Here is a 27281-nt window from a genome sequence, read left to right on the forward strand (position 1 = left end):
TCTTCGCTCCAGGGTGCTATCTCTCTCTCTCTCTCTCTCTCTCTCTCTGGCCTCTGCTGTCCTGGTTTAGTAGTCACATGGAAACAGCCATCAAAGCCTATAAACCATAGGAATGCGAGGGAGGTGTCTCTGAGTAGGTGTGTATAGGAGAGAATAGAACAGTACAGGACATTATGATTAATCCAAATGTGTCTTCGGTCAGTTTAAGTAAGCAAAATTCAGGAAAATACAGTAAACCTATACAGTGTCAGACTTCTGAAGGGACCTTGAATGTAGACGGACAGACATGCAGCTAAAGGACAAACTGTTCAGCTGCAACGTTACCTGGAAAAAACAAAAGGAACTGAACTTGTTTCCCAGCCCACACTCCCTAATTAGGGGGACACTCAAGGGGTCGCAGACACTTCTCAAATTAATAGGCATCAAATTCAACACTGCCTGACACGACTGTGTCAAGTGACCGACAGGTTTTTTTCCCCCCATCCAAACTCCACATACCCTCCCCTCGAGAATACCAGCTCACTGGAGCTTTCGACACTGCCCGAGCCAAGTCATGATCAAGGTATCACCGCTGTTATTCTTGGAATGGGGGCCAAATTGTTATCGATCCCCTGGTGACCCTGAAATTCTGCTGTACACACCATATACAAACACAAGCATAAATAAACATGGTAAGTAGACTACAGCAGCTTTAAAAAGGCACAAACTCCAATCATACATTTGGATCTTTTGCACACAAAACTTTCATTGACGTAGGTATACACACTCATTTTGGCCCTAACAGACGTATTCAGTGCCCACAGCCCCTCCAATCCGTCTCTCTGGCAACAACTCACCAACCTCTGCAGAAGATTGTAACTGTAGAACTTCAACTCAAAGCACTCTTACATTATGCCAAGAACAAAGCAGAGCTCCTATTTTAGTCCACCACTGTATGAGCAACACAACTTACATAAATACATTTAAATGCATAAAATGAACTTTACATTATTTTTTAATTGGGAAAAATATGTTTTTTTTTTTATTATTGCACTGAAATCTACATCATGACATCATGACCTGGTGTGTTATTTCATTCTAAAGCCCAAATAAATATTTCATTTTTGTGTTTTTTAAATGAAATATATTTAAATAAAACATATTTAGAATAGATTAATTATAGATCTTTTACCAAAAAATTATCACAAACCAACAGCTGAGTTAGCTATTGTAACAAATAAGTGTGCCATGTAACTGGACAAGTGGCTACTTGCCCTGTGTGTAACTGATACCACAGGAAAAAAGGTGCTAGAATTCAAAACATGATCATCATTAAAGTTTAAGATTACTTAGATTAGATTACAATTTTGCGAAATAACACAAAAAGCCAGTGTAGATGGGTCAAAAGTGCAGCAGAGGACTCACCCTTGGTAGTTGGGAACATTTGCCATTACCAAAATCTTCTTTTCCTTTCCTCCCATGTCTCTCATGGGTGTGATGGAGTCAGTCTCTCCAGGTTTCCACTGGTTTGCTGTGTTTAGTTCCTGGTGCTGGATGCTCTCTTCCTTCCCTACACACACCGAGCAGCAAAATTATCAAGGGTGACCATCAAGGCAGACAGAGACAGTTCAATGGAAAGCTCTGGCTGCTTGTGGTTCTCTGCAGTGGGAGCCACAGACGCCCAGGGATAAGCACCAGAGGGGGCGGGTGAAGGAAAGAGGGCAGGGGGAGGGGGTCTGCTCTGGGACCCAGGGACCACAAGCAGGGACAGAGAGGAGGAAGTGTTCCAGGGAATGTGGCTTGTTATAACGGAATGAGTGGCATGCCAGAGCGCCATGTGTCTCTACGAGAGGAGAGAGATACAGCATGGGGGAGACAGGGGGGCGGTAATGAGGAAAGATACAAAGTGGGTTTTTAAAAAAAATCTTCCATGTTTCTAACCTTTTACAAGGGAAATCTCTCTGCTTGTTAGTGTACTGTAGGTATATATATATATATATATATATAGTTAATACCTACTTCAATATTTCATTCATCTTTTTCACTTGAAGGAGCAACAAGCTAATTTGTTACGAATAAATATGAGATTATTTATATTTATTGTCTGTACTCTACTTATGTATCCATCCCACACAATATATTATGTAAAATTACGTCACATATGGTTAAAGACTGATCCCTCACAAAATGCATTAATACACTTTATTAATGACTTAACATTTCTAAATAACTCTATTCATTGTCTTTACTGCCTACTCTATGTAAATGTAATTAATAAATAAATCTAAATTAATACAAAAATAAAAATAAACGCATGAAACCAAATCAAACTGTGTCAAAATATATATTTATTGTAGGTTTATACAAAATAACATCATAGTTAAAGATTCAGTGTGATTATTATGCTCATTTAATAACTTAAAATCCTTTTAATATGTTCACAATTTTCATGATTATCTTGTATTATTTGATAAGTAGCTAGCGTCAACAGTAAACAACATTTTGGAAGAGAACACAAGTCTTTCCGTTACACCAGCCTGTCACAGGATCGCCTCATTATCATCCTTCCTTGTCCTCCTGACCTTCCCATTAGGGAGCTCAGTCTTCCATCCAACACTAAATCCCCCCCTCACTCATCTGTCGCCCTCCTATTCCCTCTACCTTCTCTTTGTGCTAATTGGTGACACTGGTGCCTGTTGCTGTAGGGGTTAGCAGCGCTTTACATCAGTGCAAGAGTGTCTCCCCGGGCTAAATGTTAGCATCACACGTGTGCTATATTTGGCACACTACATTTTATGATCCTAAACAGCTCGATAACTCAGCGATAAGATAAAGAATGCCAGACATGTTGTTCAGACCTGAAACGCAACATACTGTATGATGTTGAGAAGAGCGAGGAAGTCTGTATCTGTAAATAAAAAACATTAAAAAGGTAAATGACAGCACAGTTAAACAAATATCTGCTGGCTGACCTGGCTACCACCTGCTTCACCCCTCATCGGTTTGAACAGCAACAAAACATCTGTTATTCATTTATCAATTACATACCTAAAGACCATGAACTTAAACATGCGGCTATACGAGGAAAATCTCCCGTTAATAAAGATAAGTGACTTATCTAAAACATTTTTGTGTAAAAAAGAAGAATATAGAAAATGTGTCTTTTTTTAAAATTGAATTTTTATTTTTTACATGGACATCTTAAAAGCATTACAATTGTAACATACCTGTTATGCGCAATGACCAGATTCCCTGTCAACAAAAGGCTTTTAGAAATCATAAGAGGAAGGCATCTAAAACGTATAGTACCACTCTCACAACATCAAACAAACCTTGTGATCACACAATGAATTCCTGTAATGTGTGCTTTACAATGATGACTTCAAAAGAAGTTCCATGGAGTCTGTTCTGACCTTCTGTATTGTGGTGTGGTATGGGAGCCTTGCCGCTTGTTAAACTGGTCTCAAAGTAGTTGGGGGTGAGTCAGCTGCAGCTCTCTGACCTCTACCAGTAGAAACAAGGAAGGCTCAATCCATATTAGACTGTACATTCATGTCGAGAGCTCCTCTTCAGAGAACAAGAAGATTAATCTTTGTATGGCTAGATGCAACAAAATTCCCCCTGACGGTTTGACCGGACTTGACCCTGATGGCAAGTCATTAGCAACTCAACTTGCGTCACACAGTCAGGTACATTTTAAGAGCGGCATTTACTGTGAGGTATTTTCAGCTTGATGCTGTGTAAACCGTCTGGTGTGGTGGCAGCGGAGTTTTAAAGATGTATCAAATCACAATTTAATGTATTTCTTCCAAGCTGATTCAGACTTTGGGTGACGGGTGGCACACTGTTGACTTGACACAGATTTCCAGTAGCTGCACTTAATTTGGCCTGGAATCATAATCGGGAGGGCAGAGACTTCTTTCCTTGTTCGTCATTACTGAGGGCACCATTGGATGCCTTGACCTGAAGCGCATTCATGGCGGACGGGGATGGTCAGTACAACACACACATGATCTCATTTCTATAAACTGGAGCACATCTATGTTTCTGCTGCCTGTCAAGCGACGATGGAGTGGTAAATTAATAGACTGTTAAGCCAGGATCTTAAATTTGTGATCAAAGAAGACAACAGTTGCGGTGGACATAGTCCCATGGATTACCATATAATCTGCAAGAGAAGTGCAATAAAATAAACACAGGTAGATTATTAATTCATATTGAGGACAAAAAATAAAACATGTGTCAATGCTTTTCTGTCAGGTGACTCCTCAAAGGTATTCCTGAGCGTTCATACAACATTAACAAGCAGCAGAGATCTTAACATATGCCAATACATGGATGTCAGTTTGATCCCTGGCTCCTGAACTCTACATGTCAAAGTGTCCTTCTCCAAAATCTGAACCCCAAGTGGCACCAGTGTATGAATGTCAATGAATGTTTTGAGTGGTTGCTAATCCTAGAAAAATGCTATATCAATCCATACCTTTTATAATTTTCTCTGAATCTGTAAGTCCAATTGAACTGCTTTCATGCTCCAAAAGCCTGTGCATGTACCCATCATAAAAATGTGATACTTTTCTCATACTTAGGGTCAAGACTTTACATGGAGTATACAGTAAAGTGTTTTTATTTTGTATAGTCAAAGTGGCTTATATTGAATGTAAACACTCTTAACCTCCACCTTGTTTTCTTGGTGCACATTGATTGACTTGCTGCACAATCAACTTGAAAAACTGCTGAGCTTTGGAGAATTGGGTCAAACTTTGCAAAGCGCTGTGTCTAGGAATCACATGGTGCACAAAGGCACAAGTATTCACTGTTTCCTTGGATCCATTTGTGCTTTGCCAAATGATCATCTGTGGATATGTCGCATTATAGCACTGACATGGCACAAGTCGGCGTCTAGACCGGTGTATATTCTGTATTGGTGACGTCACATTTAATTCCACAAATGAAAGAGTGTAATTACAAACAAGTTCTTTGACAGATGTTTAAGTGCTTAGGTAAAGAGCCTGAGAAATCTGAGCAAACGCAGAAAGAGCTGGCACACAGTGTTTAACTTCTGTTGGGTTAAACTGGGCAGCTGAATCGCTCGAGATTCTGTATCAAGTGTATGACACCTTATTTAATTGCCGCTAAGGGAAGCATTCATTCCTGGGTCATGCATTAGGCAGAGGTCAGCATTGTGAATATTCAGCTAAGGTAGTATCTAGTGATATGTCATGAACTATTCACCATGGCCCCGCAGATACAAACTCACTAAGACACCATTGCATGAACATTTCACCTTATTGAGTCTCAAAATTAAAGTCAGATTTTTTACTTTTAATCAGCTGACACAATTTTAAAACCGTCAGAGGATTAACACTTGACTAATCTTTTTCAAAGCTCTTCTGCCTCATTTAGGTAATAGTTTTGGTTTCACTGCACTATTTACTGTATTGTTTTTTGTTCTCCTAACAAACAAGCTTTTAAACTGTAAACTCCCTGTCATGCATTGAAAAGCAGACGGACAAAGTTAGAGCCAAGCCAGTGAAGAAGCTAAAGAAGTTAGCTCAAGAACAATAAGTTAGCTAAAGACAAACACATTTTTTATTCGGAGATAGTGGGGTCATAATGTCTATAAACAGGTATCTGCAATCTTCAGATTCAGAATATGTACGTTAGCTCAGCTGTGTTTTTGGTCTGAACAAACGTCTGAGAATAATATTTGTCTCTCTAGACGCTAAATGCTACTCTATGTTCATCAGCTTGTTGCTAACTCTACAACTTTTAGTAAATCATATCTGCTGTTCAGTGCTGACCAGGAAGTGTGCTGCATGTTTTGAGCAACTAGAGTGAACCCGAACAGTAGAGTTGTAGGCTGGACAGCAAAAATAATGTGCTGAAAATGAAACCCACCAATATCACCTTGTTCCTTTTATCTTCTCATTTCACTTTCAGAGAGAAAATAAATCTGCACCTGTCCGGAAGAATATTACTTCTTTTATTTAACTTAAAAAGTCAAAGTACGGCCAGAGCGTGGGGCCAGTCAAACCTCCACCCTTGTCCAAGAATTAAGACTTCCAAGGATTGCTCAGGGTAAGGATCAAGTTATATTTAATGTACCGTAAATTCATGTTTAGCTCTGGTTAGCTGTCAGACCTTGACTTCAAACCGCTATCCAACATTGTTGTGGCACAAAAAACTCATCCCATTGCATCTGTTTGCTCTCGCTTTTTTTCCACAACACCACAATATGCAGGCGTTTGTTTTTACAGCTTAGGCCTTCTGTGTCATCGCTGCTGCAGCTCAGCAGGCTGGCATTAGGGGATACAGGACTTTATTTGTTTTGTAACTTGTCTGGCTGGAAGGAACCATTGCAGCCATGGTTCCCCGCTGTGTACAACCGTTTTAACACTGTCATGGGTATTAAGGAGTCTTTCATGAGCATGATGAAGGACAAATGTAAAGTAAGATAAACAATGTGAAATACACACCTCCCTCATGCCCCACTTGTTGGTGGCAAGCTACTACCGTTTCATCGCTCGTAAATAAGTCAGAATAGCAGTGATGAGGTTTATGGAGGTCATGTAGGAGGAGAAGTGTGCCACCAGTCAATACTAGACGGCTAAGTTCAAGTTCCAACTTTATTGTGGTGTTCCTTCACGGACCCCAAGTAGGAGTTAAGTATCTTGCCCAAGGACACATTGACATGTTGATGCAGGGGCTGGGGATCGGATCACAACATTTTGAATGGCGAACGACCACTCTACCTCCTGAGCCGCAGCCATTTAATTAAAAACAGTTAAGTCATGGGCAGTTGTAGCTTGTAAATCAGTCTTATAATGTCTTTATCTCTCGAGGAGCATCGGATAAAATGACTCAAAATACATCTCTTGAGTAATAATAGGCAGTCAGTAATAACCATAACCCTGCAATTATTTAACATCATCGTTTGATTAGGGTAGTTTGAATGGTACGGGAGTTTACACAAATCCAATTAAACAGACCTTTAAATGCATAATTGAAAGTACTGGATTTGATGTTTATGCGGGGTTACCCATTAAAAGGGACTTGAAAACGAACTACTTAGGCCACGTTTACACGGTGACGAAACGGGTTGTACCCGCTACAGTTCTCTATCGTATGGACGGTTCGTCCACACGAGGCCGACACGGAAACGCGGATAACGATAACGGCTCCCAAGGTGGGTAGATCTGCGGACGAAATGCTCTGGGGGGCCAAACGGCTCCATGTGTACACCCTATACGATCATTTCCTGATAACGATTACGCCATAGCCCTGCCTCTCCCACCTCTGTTGCTCATTCCCGCGTCACCCGCGCCATTGCGGATGTGTTTCGCCAACAACAACAACAACAATGGCGGATAACAGGGTTGCTTTCGTGCTCCAGACGCTACTGACCATGATACAGATGTTAGTGCAAAATCTAAAGCTCCGCTACCACAACCATCAGCAACAAGTGGACATGGAGAACTACATGAACTACATATTGCTAAATCCACAGCGGATAATAAACAGAAGGGCAACCAGGCAACCATGGCAAGCATGCTCGGGAGGTCTTATTCGCTGCGTTTGGTTTATTTCGTGGCGGAAGTACAGCGCCACTTACAGGCCCTGCATATGTACTACAGCGGGTCGAGCGGTCTCGTGTGGACGACAGACACGTTTCTTGAGCCAATTTCGTGTGGACGGAAGACTTTTTTGGTATTGACTAAGGTTTGTTTTCGTCTCCGTTTCGTCTCCGTGTAAACGCGGCCTTAGTAAGATGTTGTCACAGTTGTTCAAAACTACTTTACCTGAAGGTGGCGCTAAAAGGTTGGGCGAAACTTCATAGTTTACTATAGGCTGGAAGACATTACATAATACAGTATGTTACATGTATTATACAAATGTGTCCAATATTTCAAATATGATGCATAAAAATACAATTTAACAAAGCTAGAAAAAAAATAGTGAGGGCAATATGGACATTTAATACGTATTTTTTTATCAAACAATAACTCAAAACGCAATAGAATTTTGCAAGAACACATGTAGCTAAATAGCAAGTAAAGCTATCCTTTATACATTATCAACAATGTTTGCAACCTTTACCCTAGAAATCAAATAGAAATAAATTGAGCTTCAGGTCTGACATTGCCTTCAACTTCCTCAAGGCTATACTTTGTTCCCATGTTCAGTTTTCCCTTACGTATGACATAGCTTAAGTATGTGAACAGATTATGATGATGGATCATGTTGACAGGACAAAAAGATGCTGCTGTTATTGGAAAGGCCAATGTCAAATGCGGGAACAGAACACCTAAGAGAGGGGGGGACCAGGGCCGCCCCTGGCCAACATGAGGCCCCACGCAAAGTTATATGATCAGGCCCTCTGTTTCGCGAGCGTCGAGGGGGGCGCCACACAATTGCGCCGCATAAGTGCATTGGTGCGCTGCATTTTCGGCTCAGTTGAGGCTCCCTCCGCAAGATGAGGCCTGGGGAGGACTAAAGCTTGCATGTGAGCTTCCCCCAATTCCCCGCTAGCTCAGAGGGCACATGTGCACTTATCTGCAACCACAATGTATTAGTATGCTTCTTATTTTTTTACTGGAAACGGATTGATCAATAATGAGCGGAATATTTATATTGAGCCACCAAAGGGTTTCTCTTTCATTATCACTTAAACATCTTAACTCAATTTCCAGAAAACAGATTATTTTCATTCAAAAATACTGTAGTGAAAGTCACGTACGGTATGCAAATGTGGACAATAAAATCTACAGCACGTCTCTCTGGCTCCCTCTAGTGAAAGACACATGTTATATCCTCTCCTTATCCTGCAGCCACGAAGCAACCCTTGACATAAGTATACATTAATAGCATAAACACTTTGCCTTTTGTATATCATTTCAATAAACACTTGTTTAATTTCATTTTCATTCAGGTTTGTTTTTTAGTCTCAAGAAATTAACTTATGCATTGTTTTAACTAATTATAAATGCAATGTTTCTTTGAGTATCTCTTTTCATATTTGTGTTTTAATGTTTTTCTTTTCATATTGGACACTTTGTCAGAAAGAACCAAGCCAAGCAAAGTTGGGTTAAGTATATCTTTCTCTTTTTTTAGATAGTGCAGTAGGGCATGGCTGGTTATCGCCGCTCAACACCTTTGAGAAGCGGCAAGTATCGAGTGCTGGTATCAAATCCTTGGTCAGATTCTTGTGAAGTCCCCCTACTATTTGCCTAGATATTTCCTGATCTAAATTAGGAAGCATTCTTAATTTAGGAGGGTCATTTAATGGGACAAAATATCTTATTTAACACAATGAATTGAGCAGAAGGGAATGGTTTGTTTAAGGGGTATAAGATATTATATTGGTATATACTTTATGTAAATATAACTCATATGTAAGGATGAAAGAGCGGAGGATCACTTCTATAGTGGGACAGGCGATATGATGGTTGTTATATAACAGAGAGGTCTGGGGTCCAAGGGTTGCCATGAATCAGAAATGTTTATCATGTTTCAATGGTTGCCAAGGCTGTACTGTAAAGCCTCCGTGACGGGTGGAGACAAGATATAATCTCTACTCCGTAAATCACACAGGCACACCTTTCTACACATGAAATGTTTCAAAATAATGGCTAAGCACAGTTAAATCTATCCTTCAAGCCCATAAACACAAAATAAAAGTGTATTTTAGTTTCTACCCTGGACGAAAAGAAACACCTGCTCAATATCCTGTTTTGAATGCTTCAAATAGGGTACATTTGTTTAATCCTGAAGGTTTTCCATAAAAAATCAACGTCTCCAGATTCACTATCACTATCATCGAGATGACACTGAGAACATTTAAAGTGATATTACTCAATTTACACTTCAAAATGGCCAACTCACTTCTAGCAGGGGCCAAATATGACACCAAGACCATGTTCTAATATTCATAATATTCCTGGTAATAAGGGGGGTTTAATAACATACCATGCGTTTATATTGCACAATAGGGGAGGATTTGGCTCAGTGCGTTAGTGCGCTGATCTTCGTATCAGGGGGGGACTGGTTTAAATACCGCTGCAGTCAGCATGTCGTTGTGTCCCTGGGCAAGACATTTCACCCCATATTGCTCCTGTATTGCTCCATATTGCCCACGGTTTTGAATGTATTTTGGATAAAAGTGTCTAACAAGTGACATGTAATGTAATAACACACAGTTATCACGCATCTTAGTTTCTCATATTAAAATATAAATGTAAAGTTTTTTTGGGCATTTCCACAAGACAGGTTGAAAAGTATTTAATTGAAAGCTAAGGCTGTAAGGAAAAATATGATTTAGAAGGAAATATAACTAAATCATTAAATGAAAATATATAGATTTCGTGACTATGAATTACTTTGGTTTGTGGGACAATGTGTGAGACGGGTGGAGTCCTGCAGAGTTATTTTGGACTTGTATCTTATATGCATTTAAATTGCGAGTTTACACACAAACATATTACACATCCTAGATCCTTTTTTTGTTTGCATCTCCACAAGACAGGGTGGGTTAGGCTTGGCATTAACATTTGGATTTGTAGTGAAATCTAATATTTGCAGGAAATATAATTGAAGCATTAATTGAAAAAAGATAAAGGTAAAATGTTTCAATTATTAAATATAAATAAAAAACGCTCAGTTTGATTTGTGGCTGACAGTGGGTGGGGTCCTTCTCAGGGATTTCGGGCTCATGTTTTTACGCCCCTGCTTCCATCCCTTATCAGTCATCACAGGTATCAAAACATTTCAATTATATAATTTTCATTAATTCAAATAGTAGCACGCTTTCAGTTAAATGTGTTCAAACTTGAACCGGCAGGTAATTTATTTCTCTCCGGAATAATGGCATGTATTTATTACCACTCAGTCACTTATCGCCCAGTCACGCGTCCCACCCACAGACTGCAGTGACTGTGTTTGTGTTTCGTATAAATGAGCAGCTCTTTTCCTCTGGGCTTTACCACTGTCCCTGCACATTGTGGATTCTCTGTTTTCAGGGGATTTTTTCGGATTTGTATGAGTCTTTACCTTTCGCTTTCACTTCTTCACACGTTGAGTTCGTGCCAGCAGTCGTTTCGCAAGGACAATAAGGTAATATAAAGATGTGGCTAATAGACCTGAAACAGCTTCATGTTTATGGTGTTTTTAAAACTAGCTAGTTTGCTATATAAAGATGCTCGTGTGCGGTCGTTTCCGGGTAAGTTAGCGCAGCTTTACACGGCCTAGTGGAGACTGCGTGACTGGAACATGTGGGGAAATAAAATACAATATATTATATCAACTTTGGCTATAAATGCTTCCATAAATGTTACTTGGCAGCTTAAAGGTTACCAAAATGTAAAACATTATTCGTTGCTTAATATATTCTGCCATCATCACTCGCTAAAATGCTGAATTTCCTTTAAATTAACTAAGTGGTTGAACTATGGCGGTGAATGTATAATAAAAGTCTCTTGAATAAGCATCTCGATAACCACAATGCCAATACACTGCATGTGCAAATAGATAATGAAAAAGTATGCAAGGTCCAACAAAATGTAGGTAAATAAAGAACAAGTAAAAGGTATTAACTGTATTCTTTAATACTTCCAAGTTACTTACATGGTCATAAAGGGTAAAAAGAATAACATGTAATAGCATTTACATTTTATTTGACAATTGAAAATAGAAATAAACACAACACCTGGCAAAGTGAGATACATTCAAATACTCCAAAATAATTGGGATTTGCTCCTACTGCCATCTTTAACGCTGTGTGTTTGTTTTGTTTCAAATAAACAAAATAAAATGTAGGTGTAATGTATTTTAAAATAAATAATTGTATATTTATTTTCTCATTACAGGAAACCCGTACATCTTCCGTCATGGCCGGCATCAGCAGCTCAAACACAGATTTCGCCTTGGAACTGTTCCGCACTCTGAGCGAAGCAAATCCAGCCGGGAACATCTTTGTCTCCCCGTTTAGCATCAGCTCGGCCCTGGCTATGGTTCACCTGGGGGCTGAAGGAGACACCGCTGCTCAGATGGCAAAGGTCAGCACACTGGCTCTAGTACATGCTTCCTCTCTTCCACTTGTTGCCCAGCTGAAATAATATATCTGCATTTTGAAACATTCATGCTGGTCTGTTTCAATAAAACATTTTGTGAGTTCAGAAGTTCAGGTGTGTATGTAGGCATAAATTAAAGTTGTGTCTACAGATACGCCACATCTAATGGCACCTGTACTTTGACCTCAGTATGCACCTGTGAAACAAAGAAGTGTACTGTTTGCTTAAAAGCAGATGGTTGTGAAAGCTTGAAGTAGTACATTGAGTTGTTTCAATTCACGAAACCGGTTTGCTTTTAAAGGTAGTAAATCCCACGAGCTTAGTTCTTGTTTTGATTAATGATTTATTTGTTGGAAATGTGTTAGCTTTAGCCTAAATGAATATTTTCATGTTCAGCAGGTTAATGATGAATGAAAACAAGCAACACAAAAGCATCCCGAATATAGAAATACACTATAAATTCAAAGGTATAAAGAGGTATGAATATTTCACCCATGTGTGGTTGTTTGTTTCCAAATGATTGAGCATTAATCTGCTGCTATATCAGCTTCTTCTTCTCTGGAAAGGCTTTCCTCCTGACTTTAAAGGCTGCATTCAAGAGCATTAGAGCATTAGTCAAATTGGATACTAAGTCAAGTCATTTTAGTTTAACAAATGAATCCCATTACAGGAGAGAATTAACCATTCGGACAATAGCTCCTTCCTCAAAAAAGATTTAACATGGGTTAAAAATACGATTTTTTTTCTGTTGCCGAAACCCTTATCTCATCACAAATCGATTACTGCAACAGCATCCAAACTCCTCAGTAAAGTTAGATAAATGTGGAGCCTTTCCAGTTCACCCTGAGGTTGTTACATTCCTGACTCTTATCAGGGAAGCAGAAACAGGAAATAGCCTTCCTAAAACTGTTGAAACAAAGTTGAAAAAACGCTGTTGTTTATCTAAATTATAATTGTATACACTTGCATTCCCTTATTTGGACCTTAGCCTTAAAAAAACCTTAACAACAAGTACACAAAAGAATGGAGGCCTGCATGTCTGCATACCTTAATTATAGAATTATATTGTTTAATTTTAATTTGTAGAACAGGCACACAGCTTTAACAACAACAGTCACAACTACATCTTATAAAGTTATAAAGAAAATGTCTTCCATAAGGCAGGCAAGCTAATATGCTTCATAGCAGCCATGTATAGCAACACGTAAGACTAAACATCTGGTCTTAAAAGCTGTTACAGTTACATAGCTCAAGAAAAGTGAACCGTTCTTACTTTTCACAATCTTTAACACGTTTTTTATCCCAGAATAAAGTCTGTTGTTCCATCCTCACACACAGGCCCTCTCATTCAGCTCTGGTAAAGACGTCCACGCAGATTTCCAGTCTCTAAACGCTGACATCAACTCGCCATCTGCATCATACATCCTGAAACTAGCCAACCGCCTGTACGGAGAAAATACTGCCAACTTCCTCCCGGTAAGCTTTCAGTTTTCACTCATCACAGAATATCTAGTTACTTCAACTAAATCAATAACTCTAAATGACACAACATATCTGCTCTTTTCAGAAATTCCTCGCAGCTACACAAAAGTACTACAAGGCAGATATGAAAGCTGTAGATTTTATCGGAGCTGCAGAGGCGTGCAGAGCGGAGATCAACGGCTGGGTCGAGCAGCAGACAGAAAGTGAGCAATCTTAATTGAACACAAAAATGATATCTCTCTCTTGTAAAGCAATCATTTGATAGTGTCCTCTTTTCAGACAAGATTAAAGATCTTCTGAAGTCAGGAACAGTCACGCCTATGACAAGGTTGGCCCTGGTCAATGCCATCTACTTCAAGGGAAACTGGATGAACCGCTTTGATGAGGCAAACACCAAAGAGATGCCCTTTAAACTCAACCAGGTGAGGCTTGCAGATGTAGAGACATGTATATTTGAGCTTCAAACTAAATTCAGACTTTCTAAGGTGATCCGACCGCTTTTCTTTTCTTTTTTGTGCACTACAGAATGAATCTAAGCCGGTCCAGATGATGTACCAGATGAAGAAGCTGCCCTACAACTTCATTGTTGAGCACGGCCTGCAGATCCTGGAGCTGCCGTACATGGATGAGGAGCTCAGCATGTTCATCCTGCTGCCTGAGGAGGCCGCTGACGGCTCTGACCCTCTGCTGAAGGTGATGAACCTAGAAGCAACTACCTGGCATAACCAGGGTTGCAAGGGGTGTATTAGAAGGTGTTCATAAATAATTAACCAGTTGCACTCTTGCAAAACTAAAGAATCTATACCACTAATGATATACGGGGGAATGACTCTGAAAGTACCCATTGTTTGCGTCTTGCAATAGAGATCTTGAGATCTTGACCACCTGACTTAATACAAATATTTGTATTGTCTTTATATAACGGGTAAGCATGCCTGCTTCTGAGACAGCATCGCAGGTTAATGGTACATTCAAAAGCTCCTCGGTTGGTATTTTGTCCAGGGTTTGGAAGAGTTAGTGAGCTTTGCGTCATTATGTGGAAACAACATAGATGTTACAATGAAGATTTGTTGTATTTCTTTCTCGGATATGACTGAAATATGATCAGGAATTCTTACATCACACGAAAGCATGCACAAATGACTATAGACGGTTTTTAGGGCCATTTCTGTAACGTCCTACTGAACATACATAGTCTACCTACAAGTGGGATGCTATGTCTAGGCATATAATAGGTGTTTTTAATCTCTTTTAATTTAAACTAGTAATGCATTGTAGAGATGTTATAAGAGGTGGGCTGCACTATGGGTCAAATGTGTATGTAGTGTAACTGTGTCACTTATATGCAAAACAATCCAAACTCAAAAGGTTTGAAAGGTACGATTCATTAACAACTCAAGGGAACTGAACTTGTGAAAAATAGTTGTTCTGCACATCACTAACATAAATAAAAGCATTTGTTTTAGCTAAACAAAGACTTAATTATCGGTGTGTGTTTTGTTCCAGCTGGAGAAGGAGCTCACACAGGAGAAGCTGGATGATTGGACCAAGAGGGAAAACATGGACGTCCACTCTGAAGTCCTCGTTCACCTGCCAAGGTTCAAGCTTGAGGAAGACTACGAGCTGAACGAGCCTCTTTCCAAACTGGGCATGACGGACGTGTTCTGCTCTGCGAAGGCTGATTTGTCTGGCATGAACGGTGAAGGAGGACTCTTCCTGTCCACGGTGGCCCACAAAGCCTTCGTGGAGGTGAACGAAGAGGGGACGGAGGCGGCTGCAGCCACAGCGGGAATGGTATCATTCTGTATGTTGAGGGAGGAACACTTCACAGCAGACCACCCCTTCCTCTTTTTCATCAGGCACAATAAGACCAAGTCCATCCTCTTCCTCGGCAGGCTCTCGTCTCCTCAGTAGACAGACACGGCCGATGATAAATGTTAAACCAACTAAAATAAAAAACATGCAAAATCTTTTTTTTTCTGTGATGTTTTTCCAAATGAAGGACTGACTTTTTGTATCTGGTTTTGCACTGAAATTAGATATGTAGCTATCTGATTATTGTGCACGTCTGTATATTTCAAGATTTGTATTATTTTTGGCCAAAACAATGAAAACATAATTTTTCTGGATTGGTTAAAAAGGATGAAGCATAATAAACATACATGATTAGAAGTCAAGTACATTATACTGGTTTGATTATAAATCTACAAGACAGCACATCTTTTACAAAAATGTGATAAATGCTATTGCATAACTCCTATTATTTTTTTTTAAATGAATGTTTTGAAAAATGAAAATCAAACACCAAACTGAAGCTGAAACTGTCCACTCAGGGGCTGTGATAACTAATAATCAGTCTCTGCTTATAATGTGTTTCTAAGACTCATTTTGACAGAAAATGTGAAGCAATTATTGCTTAATCAACCTGGTCGGAAGCTCATCTAAAATATTTACTTTGACCAAATTTAAAACAAAATCATAAATTATTCAGAAACCAGTTCTAGTCATTTAAATGATGAGTGTTCTACTTTAGAAGACATAGAATACAGTAGATTTGCTCTTGCATATGAGGTAGGATGGGCAGTTAAATTATTAAAAGAAATGACAAAGATCAAATTAACGTGCAGTTGTTTTTGGAATGTTCTGTAATTAACTTTTATTTTGACATGTAAAAAAAGCGTATTTATACATGTCAAAAATAAAAGTTAATCATAGGCTATAAACATTCCGTGAGAAACACAATAAATGAATGAAACGTAATAACGTGTTGAATGTTTCTTGTTTTTGTCACATTTGCAATAATTCAAAGTGAGAGAGATTTACATTGAATTTATTTGTGGCAGGAAAACGACCCAGCTCCTCAATGAAGCTTTATTTTGAAGTTCTGACCGGAAGCCGAGTTCTCCATCTGCCACTCTTTACCATCCATGCTCTTTACACCGACTCCTTCAGTCCGTGTAGTTTAAATTACAGCTAACAGGTAACAAAACTACTTCTTTACATGTCTGTTTGGATCTGACTTGGTGTGCTTCACTGCAATAGGAGAACGAAGATGAATACCTGTTACTTGTGATAGAGTTGCCACATTCAGGTTTAGTTTTTATTTTGCTACATTTTCACAACACAGGATTACATATGACAGCGGTTACATGCTAGCATAGCTAACTTCAATTTAACGTTAGCTTGTCTGTCTTTGCACAGCATAGTTCTGTTCAGACTGGGTTTACTGTTTTGAGAAGCAGGTAACAACAAATCAAGCTTGTCTTGGGATGCACTGAAATAGATCTAAGCGAATAACTAATATAGCTACAGAAAGTTAGATATTAATTCATTTAGTTATCAGAATCAGAAACGGGTTTATTGCCTGGTAGGTTCACACATACGAGGAATTTGTTAGACAGTGTATTTGTCTTGCATTAGTATGCTGACCAAGACTCTTAACTTGTTAAATGCTCTTTGTAAGTAAGAACATGTATTTGGACTTGTAAAACACATATTGACACACGTCCTCCTGAATGATGTGGCATTCACCTGCAACACGCCCACCATGATAGGAAGCGTATTAACTGTTCTTGGGTGTGTCTCATATGCAGAGACTCATACCTTGTTTGTTTGTATAATGCCTTCAGCTCTTTAGGTTTTCATGTGCCTTGCTTTTTCCAGATGAACTGTCAGAGTGATCACTCCGCTCCTCTGAGGGTGTTGGTGACAGGAGGGTCTGGCTTGGTGGGCAGGGCCATAGAGCATGTGGTCAGAGAGGAGGGAGGAGCCAAGGAGGGGGAAGAATGGATATTCCTCTCCTCCAAGGATGCCAACCTGATGTAAGGCATACTTCCTCTAGCCTGAAACATGTGTCTTGGAACAAAAAAACACAATATGTCTGTGCACTTTTCTCATTCTGAATTGTTGCGGCCTCACTCTTTAGGAACATGGAGGAGACACGGGCGGTGTTTGAAAAACATCGGCCAACACACGTCATTCACCTGGCTGCTATGGTTGGGGGTCTTTTCAAGAACATGAAATACAACCTGGACTTTTGGGTATGAAGAAGTGGTGCAATCACTGCTAATGAAGTAGCACAGATGGTTGAAACGGTTGTTTGAAATGTGTTGAAAGTAGAATTTGTTGTATTGAAGATTGTTGTTTTCTAACATTTCTTTACAGATGGGTTTTTGATGTCACTGATATATATGTTGTGCCTTTCAGAGAAACAATATCTACATCAATGATAACGTGCTGCAGGCGGCACATGAAGTCGGCGCGGTCAAAGTTGTTTCCTGTCTGTCCACCTGCATCTTTCCTGATAAGACCACCTACCCTATCGATGAAACCATGGTGATAAGCCCCTATTTGTGTACTGCTAACTAGCAAGTATGGACAATGGCGACTTTTAACTTTAATTTACTTCTTTGCACAAGATCCACAACGGTCCACCTCATGAGTCGAACTTCGGCTATGCTTATGCAAAGAGGATGATTGATGTTCATAACAGGTCGGAACTTGTAGATTTTGTACTATTTAGTAAATTACCACTATCGCATGAATAAGAGTTGTTTGTTAAACTGTGTGTATGTTTCACAGGGCATATTTCCAGCAGTATGGGCGTTGCTTTACAGCTGTCATTCCCACGAATGTGTTTGGTCCCCATGACAACTTCAGCATTGAGGACGGCCATGTGCTGCCAGGCCTCATACACAAAGCTTACATTGCTCAAAGTAAGTTACATAGTGTAACGTTTCCCTTTTGATCTAACACAACTATTTCTGACAACACAAAATATTTTTGCTGCCCTTTGTCTTATTTAAAGGGGCCCTATTATGCTCATTTCAGATTCATAATTGTATAACATTTGTTTTAGAAAATGGATTGTGTTGTTGCAATATATTTATTATCTGACTATGAAGCTGATACTAAGGGTTTAGTGGGGATACATGGAACTATATAAATCCTTTTCTCAATTGTCCGATGATCAGAGGAGGGGAAGCCCCTGGTGGTCTGGGGCTCCGGCTCTCCAAGAAGACAGTTCATCTACTCTTTAGACCTGGCTCGTCTCTTCCTGTGGGTCCTGAGGGAGTATCCAGAGGTCGATCCAGTCATTCTCTCTGGTGAGTTCTCATTCAAAGCATACAAGTAGTTAAGGCAGAATGAAATCCTGATGAATGCCTGTGTCCTGTCCACTGGTTCCAGTTGGAGAGGAAGACGAAGTGTCCATCAAAGAGGCAGCAGAAGCAGTTGTGCAAGCACTGGACTTTAAAGGAGAAGTTGTGGTATCCTTTTAGTTATGCCAAGTTAACCAATGTTTATATAGTCTGCACGCCAGATCAAAGTCATCAGTCAGCTTTATTGTCAAAATTACTACATGTGTTATACATCCAGAAATCTCGAGATACCGTTTCCCACAGTGTGATATATATATATACATAAAACGGGCCTAGATAAACGGGGTATACCATTTTTAAAATGTTAGATGTGCAGCAGTTTCAGTTTTTATCAAGCAAGGTTGTTTAGATTAATCTGTAAACCTTCCTCTTGGTTCAGACTTATGTTGGTGGGGACACTACAGGTTCAAATTGCCAATATTAAAGGTGGGGTAGGTAATTTTGGAGAAACCAGCTCGAGTGCGCTAGAACCAATGAGGGCACGAGATAAGTTGGTGCACAAATGGAAGGCTGACAGGCAGGTAGGCCATCCAGTTATTTTAGCCGGGCCGGCTCAGATGATTGGTCGTGCTTTTTACAGCGCTACGGCTTCCACAGATGACATTTTTTGTTTTGGATTTTTTGTCAAAGCACTTAAGATATTCATTGCTATCGGGATGTTAAGAGCATTCCATGGAATATAACAAGTGTATCTCGAGCCGGTTTCTCAAACTTACCTACCCCACCTTTAAGCATTGTTGCCCATCAAAGTAAACCATACAATTCACAATGCAATCTAACGGAGGTCATCCCATCTCAGTCAATTATCCATCCATGTATGTATTCTTAGACACTTTTACTTTTAAATTACTATGAGAAAAATAAAAGCTGCAAACTTCTTCACTGAGAAATATATTCTCGTTGCAGTCAGTTAAAGGTTCTCTTCAAATTCATTTTAAAATAAAATACTGTAATATTAGCTGTTTTTACAGACTTGTATAATTATAACCATTTACTATTGCTTAAAATATGTCTCATCATCAGTTCTGTATACTTACCTTAATCTTTGACCTTTAGTTTGATACCAGTAAAGCAGACGGCCAATTCAAAAAGACAGCCAGCAATGCTAAGCTGCACCGATACCTGCCAGAGTTCACCTTCACACCATTCACACAAGGTGGGACTGACCGTTGGAGTGGCCGTTTGGATGCCATCAATGCAGCATTTCTACATGAAGTACATTTTGATTACATCTGTTCCCTGTTTTCATTCTTCCTGCTCTCACTTACAGCTTTAAAAGAAACCTGTGATTGGTTTGTTGCCAACTATGACTCAGCGCGGAAGTGAAAACACCAACAAGTTTGTGCCCCCTCTGTTGGAAGATGTGGAGGAGAACAAAGGGGTACATGTGGGAGATGTTACAGAATGAATCCGTCAGTTTGAGTCTGTTACTCAGAGCTGGAATGAATATCTCACTTTGAAATCAAGTCTGCAACACCATACTGTGTAACTGTATGTTGATTTGTTTCACTATGCTGGTGTTAATCCTTAAAATGTTTAATTGACTGCATTAATCTTGATATCCAGGTGCTGGTACAGTTTAATAGGATATCATCTGTCTATTATACATTTATTTTTCAACAATTTCGCCACTGAATTACCTTCATTTTTGAAGGTTTTACTAGCTTTGATTTACTTTAAATGAATAGGGTTACGGAATGGCCATATAGCAGGTGGCTTGGATGTTTTTTGGACATGTTAGCAGAATAAATGTTATACCTATAATATATCTTGTGTGTCTTTCCTGAATCATTCTGTAGGTTGTGAATTCAGCTTTCATGCTACTACTGGTGTTTAAATACACTTACAGACAGATTTATATGTAAAGAAATAATTTATTAAGTGAAAACTGAACCGCAGGCAGAACTTACAATGACATCACAATAACAGTAGAACAGTTAAAAATAAGGCAATAAAATCCATTTAAAAAAACGTTGTGGTCTTAAAAAGAAAAAGGCGTGCTCATTTAGCAACATAGGAGGTGTACCCCCCTCTGTGGACCCCGCAGTACTCCTGTTCCGGCACGGCTCTCTTCTTACAGGCCTTCCCTGTTTTTGTGACTCCATTGCACAGCTGACGGCCTGATAGAGAGCTGCCATGACACAAAACATCAGTTTACATTAAAAATCCAGATACAAATTTAGTTTTAATTTAAAAAGATCCCCTATTATACTGTTTTTCATCAATATAATATAGGTCTCAGATATATACAAAACATGTCACTGAAGTGTTTGGCTGGAAATTCCAAACATCATGCATTGCAGAATCCCATAATCCCCTCTGTTTCAAAAGTGCTGATTCTCTGTCTGTTACTTTAGATGAAAATAAGGAGCCCCTCCCCACGCCCCTCTGATAGATATTTGGTTACAAAGAACACAATGGTGCTCTAGGAGGAGATTCATGTGTTAAGGTGGGCCGGGGGGTTACCTTGGCTGCTGATTGGCTAATGGTTACACTGGCCAAAATCTGATCAGCTCATTTTCAGACAGGTTTTTATAGACATGAATCAGGACAAAAAGTGAGCGAATCTTTTTACACAGAGGGGACACGTGCATGTATAAAATACATGAAAACGTGCATTTTGCATGATAGGTCCCCTTTAAAAAAAGGCACTTTAGGTGTGATCGGAAAGACAAAAAACTGACCCGTTTGGTGACGGGGTCGGACTCGCACCTCGTGAGATGTCCCCTGAATCATTAAAACATCCCAAGCTCCTTAGGGGGTTATCAGCAAACAAAGCCTAAACAAAGTAAATGAATGAGGATTTATTTTAATTCATAAAAAGGTACTACATATGACACACTCTCAGTTTGCTCACCGCTGAAAGAAGTGGCTGTGGCCCGAGCCTGGGGGTGGAGTAATTTGGTGTCCCAATGATCGGAGTAAACCTGGGCTCTGGCATCTTCCTCCTGGGAGGGGGGGACACTGCTGATACCCCAAAGTTACCTGTATAAGTGAGAGCAAATGTGATAACTAAATCTAGCAGGGTGTCACTTCAGGGGAATTCATTGCAATACATTTTACAGTTAATCTACTGTGTGTATTTCAAACCTGATATGAAGCTTTCCTGATTCAACAGGTCGTCTTTTGCCATGAAACCATAAGATTCATTTCTGAGGATAAAAGAACAAGATAGACCACATCAAATAAATTACACAAATAAGTGCTGATCTCATCCATTTGTTGAATTGATTTTGTTTTACTGTAGCAAATGTTTATACGTTTTGAATCAGGGTCTGCCTAATATAACATCATTATTTTTCTGTTTATATAATTGTAAATTAATTATCTTGGTCAGCTGGACATGACATTTCGATTTTCTTTGAAAGCATATTGAGCATTTTAAACTATGTTTTGGACATTTAATAAACAAACCAGTATTTCAAATAAATGATACATATCCATAGTGATTTGCAGCCCAAGTGTGCAGTATCAAAGGAACTCTGCTGACTCACTTCTGTGGGGTGGAGGACGTTGGATATGAGTCACAGGTTGGATCTGGTTTCAGGGGCTCTTCAATGGCAAGTGGGGTCACTGGCTTTCCTCTAATCTGGAAGCATGCCTTGCTTAAAAACCAGTGACCTGCAGATATGAAACAACAACTATTTAGTGACAAATACATTAGGAATGGAGACCTTGTATTTGCCTTGTAAGCAGCTTTCAGTGTGTACCCAGGCAGAGGAGGAGCAGCAGCAGGCTGAGGCCGGTGAGATCCAGCGCCGGCTGCTGGTTCATCTCGCAGACTGCGTTAAGAGGCACGGTGAGTAGCAGCATGGCTCGGGAGAAACCGGGACAACGCAGGAACGTCAGCAGGACAGCAGACAGGAGGAAGTAGCTCGCATGTGCGATACACGTCCACATGGCTGTCAGACTCAAACCTGTAACCATGAGGTAAATAAGATTAATCAATTTTATTTTCATCATATTTAACACCTCATGCCAGAATTGGCCATCATCATTTCAAAAAGTCTTAAAGGTGGGGTAGTTAAGTTTGAGAAACCGGCTCGAGATATACTTTGTTATATTCCATGGAATGCTCTTAACATCCCGATGGCAATGAATATCTTAAATGCTTGGACAAAAAAAAAAAATCCATAAAAATGTCATCTGTGGAAGCCGTAGTACTGTAAAAAGCACGACCAATCATTTTAGCCGGCCCGGCTAAAGTAACTGGATGGCCTACCTGCCTGTCAGCCTTCCATCTGTGCACAAACTTATCTCATGCCCTCATTGGTCATGTGCGCGTTTTGAGTGTTGGAGGAGGGGCTCTGTAAGGAAGCGGCAGATTTTTCCGGCTGTGTATTTTCAAATTCTAGCGTATAGAGCTGGTTTCTCCAAAATCTACCCACCTTTTAATTGATGTATTCAAAAAGCTTGTTTAATTTGACAGCACAAAACAAAGATATTTAGTTCATGCTCATTTATAAATTGACCTTGGATACTAGAATGAACCACTTGCTGTTTTCTGTTGATCAATTCATCATTTAAAGTGGACCTATCATGCTATATTTGAATAATATATTGTAGGGCCATACCTATATAAAACATGTCTGCGAATTTTTTTTTCAAAATACCAAACAGATCATGCATTTTAGCCATGCCTCATTTCGCTCCATTTGCTGTATTCAAGCCCTGTTTTTGCAAGGGCTGATTCTGTGGCAAATGAGCTGCAGCTGACCACGCCCCCCTGCAAAGGAGGGGGGCGAGGCACGAGCTGTTACCATGCCACGGCAACCTCTCATTCCTCTAATAGGTGGAGTTGCCCATATAGGCGGAGCTCCCCGTTTCTGACGTCAGAACAATTTCAAATCTGTATCAGATCCGTTGCAGCCCCATTTTTAGAGATTTGGGTATGGAGGAAAAGAGAGAGGGTTGTGTTTTCTGACACTTGGTGAGTTCCGTGACACACCGGGGAATCATATTCATGTATAAAAGATGTACAAAAGTGCATTTTGCATGATAGGTCCCCTTTAAGCTCAATGTTTGTTGTTATAGTCAGGGAAGATAACATGTGAACACATTTGGATACTTCAGTGAGTGTACTGTCCCACCTGCCCAGCAAAGGTAGCTCTGGATCATGTGAAGCCTCTCCTCAATGCGGCTCTGCATTTTGTCCAGGAAGTGCAGCGTGGCTCCCAGGGTGCCGTTCATGTGCTCCAGTTTCTTCATCAGGTCGGTGTAGTACTGAGAGGTCTGGTCCTGGTACTGCAGGAACTCCGACACGCTGTGGTCTGATCATACACAGGCACAAATGAAATAAAAGATAAGACATAATTCCTTTGAAGGACACGTTTTCAAAGCTTCTAAGGAATTTAAGTTATTTGCAATACTCCGTTTGGTTACCAATTTTTTGGTGGATGTCCTGAGCTTGGTGCCTGACGGCTGCGAGGTCTTTAACAATTGCCTTGTGGCTGTCCTGCACCTCCGAGCCTTGGGTCTGCAGATGCTCACTCACATTCTCTTTAAAAAAATGAAGGGAATGCAGGCATGAGGTAATAAATAACATTTCATACTAGATGACGACAACACCCTGGTTTAGATGGAGTGTTTATGTCCAATAACACAACTTATAGCACAATCGTTTTTGAATTACAAGTTGTTTGGGGAAATTCTCTTTAAAAAAAGTGTTTAAAAAGAGAGCACAAAAGGTGTAAGCAGCTATAGCTCCTGGGATTTTCTATCGTAATTCACACACTTGTATGCCAGTAAAAAGGAAATCACAGCAATGCAAAGCAGAAGTGCAGCCTTGGCTTTGTCCACATTTAATGTAAACACAATTCATTAAGCAGTGAACTCAATTCTCAACATGACGGCTCTCACCCATCTTCTTCGTAATGCCCTGAATGAGCTGGGCTACCAGTTCCTGTCCAGAGGCGATGAGGGCTTTCTCCTGGCCCAGCCGCTCCAGGTTGTCCTTCAGTGAGCTCTCCATTTGGCCCTGGCCCTCGAACAGTTTCCCCTGTTGGGCCTGCAGAGCGCTGTGACCGTCCAGCACCTTGTCCAGGGATGCTGCAGTCAGCTCCTTCAGCTCCAGCTGACCCTCCTGTTATAAAACACCACGATCAAAGAAGAACCAACCTGCATACTGTGCACGTGAAGATCAAAACTGAACTGCGACCTACCTTCAGGTCCTTCATTGCATCCAGTTGGCTGGTGGCCGTGGAGATGAGAGCGTTGACGGTGTGCTCTGCTCTGCGCCGGAACAGCTGCTGGCGCATGGCGTAGCAGACGGAGCGCGCTCTGTTGCTCACTATGTGGTACGCATTCCATGTGTCTGAATCCATGTCTGCTGTACACTCTTTTATCGTCTGAAACATCAAAGTAAGATCAGGAATGGCTCCACAGAAAGATTAAAAAAAAAAAAACAGCCCGTTTCAATTATAAAACATTTGGATAATTTGGATCATGTTTTACCATTTCCTCTGTACATGGGAAGGTGCAACGCCCCTCAGCCTCTGCCTGGCAGTTAAACAAAACCACTCCAAGTTTGGCGAGCTGTTCCTCTGGGAGGTTTTCACAGCTCGCCTTCAGCCGGGCAACAACCTATACAAGAGGATAGCGCTTTGTTTACATCTCAAGGATAAACCAGTGGACACATTCCGACACCTTCATGATAAAAGATGGAAAGGCTTCACAGTGTTGTTTCTCAATCTTTCTGGAGTGTATTATTGATCCCAAAACATTTTAGGGTTTCATGTGATTTTACGTCTTAAAGGAGGCTTTAATATGATTTTGGGGGTTTTCCCTTTCCTGTAGTGTTTTATACAGGTTGTTGTGTATGTCAATGGTCTGCAAAGGCCAAAGTCCCAAAGGTCGTTTCTCTCCCACACACACTCTCCCCAGCCTAAAACACCTACATTTTAGTCCATTGTTTACTTCCACAATATAGTGACATCACTATGTAATACTCACAATTATATTGGCTAGCGCTCAAACACATTGTATATGACAGGCTAAGGTGCAGTACATCTCTAAGCAGTTGACCAATCACAACAGAGCTGGCCAGATAACCAATCTGGTTTCAGACAGATGGTGAAAAGAGGTGCTGCAGCACAGGAAGTATGATAATAATAAAGACTTTTTGAACATTAAAGCATGGAGACAGGTCACAGAGGCACAAAATCCAATTATGAAACCTGAATTCCGCATAATATTGCAAGTATGCAACTGTTAGATTAAATCAATGAAAACAAATACTGGCTGCAGCCTTACATATAAAAGAATATGAATATCAATTATTCAATTGTGACCCTGTTCTTACAAAAGTTACCATTGGTGAATTCTGAGCAACAGACTAAAACAAACCCTGATTTGTTCACCTTGTAGTGGCAGCCGTCTAGCGGGCTGATCTCCATCTGCTTTGCTTCAGCCAAAAACCTCTCATCTGCAGTTACCATCTCAAACTGTGCTGGGACTTCTGCTGCTTCAGGTGGAGGAGGTGGTGGTGCTGCTGCTGCTGCTGCTTTAGGTGCCGACCCTCCCTTCAGCCAATCAAACAGCCCGCTGACAGGACAATGACAGGCCAGCATGCAGATCAGCAGGTAGAGGTGAGCCATGTCTGCAACAAAACACGAATGCACTGTCAATTTGCCACACAAATATATATATATATATATATATATATATATAGGCGAGTGATTTGCAACACTAAATAACAGCTACAAATAAATATATTATAGTCCTGTATTTTAAGTTACAACACCTTGTCCTTTGATTATATTTTAAATCAACATTCATTCGCAGGACAAGATGTAATGTCCCTAAAAATGTTAGGTTGCCACTAGATGGCGACAACAACAGCGGCATTCTTTTTGATTGATTGTTTGAAAATGTATAGGCAACATTCCTGATTTGGTTTATTTTAATGTATGTGGTGATAAAAAAAACCATACTGAATGGTTAAAGCTATATGCATAATGTCACAAATTTCGAAAATTTATTTAACCATATGTTTGGATGGAGACCACACGGAGGCTTGCCCAGGCATGTCTGCCCTGCTGAAGCGCTTCAACACAGCATAGATCTGCCGCAGCCTTGTTTATGAGTATGAGTTGAAAAAAATGCGATAATTTGTTTAAATGGTACAAAACACATTATAGTATAACAGTTAGCATGTTTAAATCTAAATTGCCCGTCTGTTTAAAGCACCAGGGAGCCCATCACCCATGCACCCTGAAAAACTGCAAACATATTTAAAACTGTATTAAACACATTTAAAACACTCAGCGACATTGTTTGCAGCAACATATACGAGTAAAAGACAAACATAATGAACTATGATTTACCTTAGTCAATGCACACGGGATTAAACAAACAAATTAAAAATATTGCTTAAACGTGTACCTGTTGTACAATTGTGCAGGTTCTTTCTTGAGTTGTCTCCCTCACACAGCTGATTGCAATGACAGCAAATGTGTTCTTGTCCAGCCCCCGTCCGCGCTATAGGAGGAGGACACAGCCAATGGAATAACTCGCATTTTTGGGGGACGGACATTGGGTATGTTAGATGTGATTCACGGCCATATCTGAAAACGTAACGGTGCGGAATCATCTG

The 27281-nt window shown here is 40.1% G+C and overlaps 3 protein-coding genes across 4 annotated transcripts; 2 read left to right on the forward strand and 1 right to left on the reverse strand.

The window, feature by feature from the left end:
- Positions 1-10889: 10889 nt before the first annotated feature.
- LOC117445916 (leukocyte elastase inhibitor-like) lies at positions 10890-15499 on the forward strand. The gene is made up of 7 exons (XM_034081862.2): positions 10890-11091; positions 11844-12032; positions 13386-13523; positions 13615-13732; positions 13809-13951; positions 14055-14222; positions 15036-15499. Exons 1-7 carry the CDS (start codon positions 10933-10935, stop codon positions 15441-15443), a joined length of 1323 nt encoding a protein of 440 aa, XP_033937753.1. The 5' UTR covers positions 10890-10932; the 3' UTR covers positions 15444-15499.
- Positions 15500-16440: 941 nt separating this feature from the next.
- On the forward strand, positions 16441-20454 carry LOC117445370 (GDP-L-fucose synthase-like). The gene is made up of 10 exons (XM_034081010.1): positions 16441-16509; positions 17193-17350; positions 17455-17569; positions 17736-17864; positions 17948-18021; positions 18111-18244; positions 18503-18634; positions 18717-18796; positions 19745-19844; positions 19959-20454. The coding sequence occupies exons 2-10, from the start codon at positions 17193-17195 to the stop codon at positions 20012-20014; spliced, it is 978 nt and encodes a 325-aa protein (XP_033936901.1). The 5' UTR covers positions 16441-16509; the 3' UTR covers positions 20015-20454.
- Positions 20455-20529: 75 nt separating this feature from the next.
- On the reverse strand, positions 20530-27278 carry bmb (brambleberry). 2 transcript variants are annotated; one of them, XM_034081004.1, is made up of 13 exons: positions 27071-27278; positions 26047-26285; positions 25142-25270; positions 24850-25035; positions 24548-24770; positions 24071-24187; positions 23779-23958; positions 22399-22605; positions 22183-22309; positions 21779-21840; positions 21546-21673; positions 21373-21467; positions 20530-20819 (listed from the first exon to the last, which is right to left on the reverse strand). In XM_034081004.1, the coding sequence occupies exons 1-13, from the start codon at positions 27276-27278 to the stop codon at positions 20690-20692; spliced, it is 2031 nt and encodes a 676-aa protein (XP_033936895.1). In that variant the 3' UTR covers positions 20530-20689. The 2 variants fall into 2 exon arrangements, with proteins under 2 accessions (XP_033936895.1, XP_033936896.1); XM_034081005.1 differs by having other exon boundaries at positions 27013-27123.
- Between the last annotated feature and the right edge of the window lie 3 nt (positions 27279-27281).

This window comes from Pseudochaenichthys georgianus, chromosome 4 (genome assembly GCF_902827115.2).
Source record: "Pseudochaenichthys georgianus chromosome 4, fPseGeo1.2, whole genome shotgun sequence".
In the NCBI taxonomy this organism is placed as follows: domain Eukaryota; kingdom Metazoa; phylum Chordata; class Actinopteri; order Perciformes; family Channichthyidae; genus Pseudochaenichthys; species Pseudochaenichthys georgianus.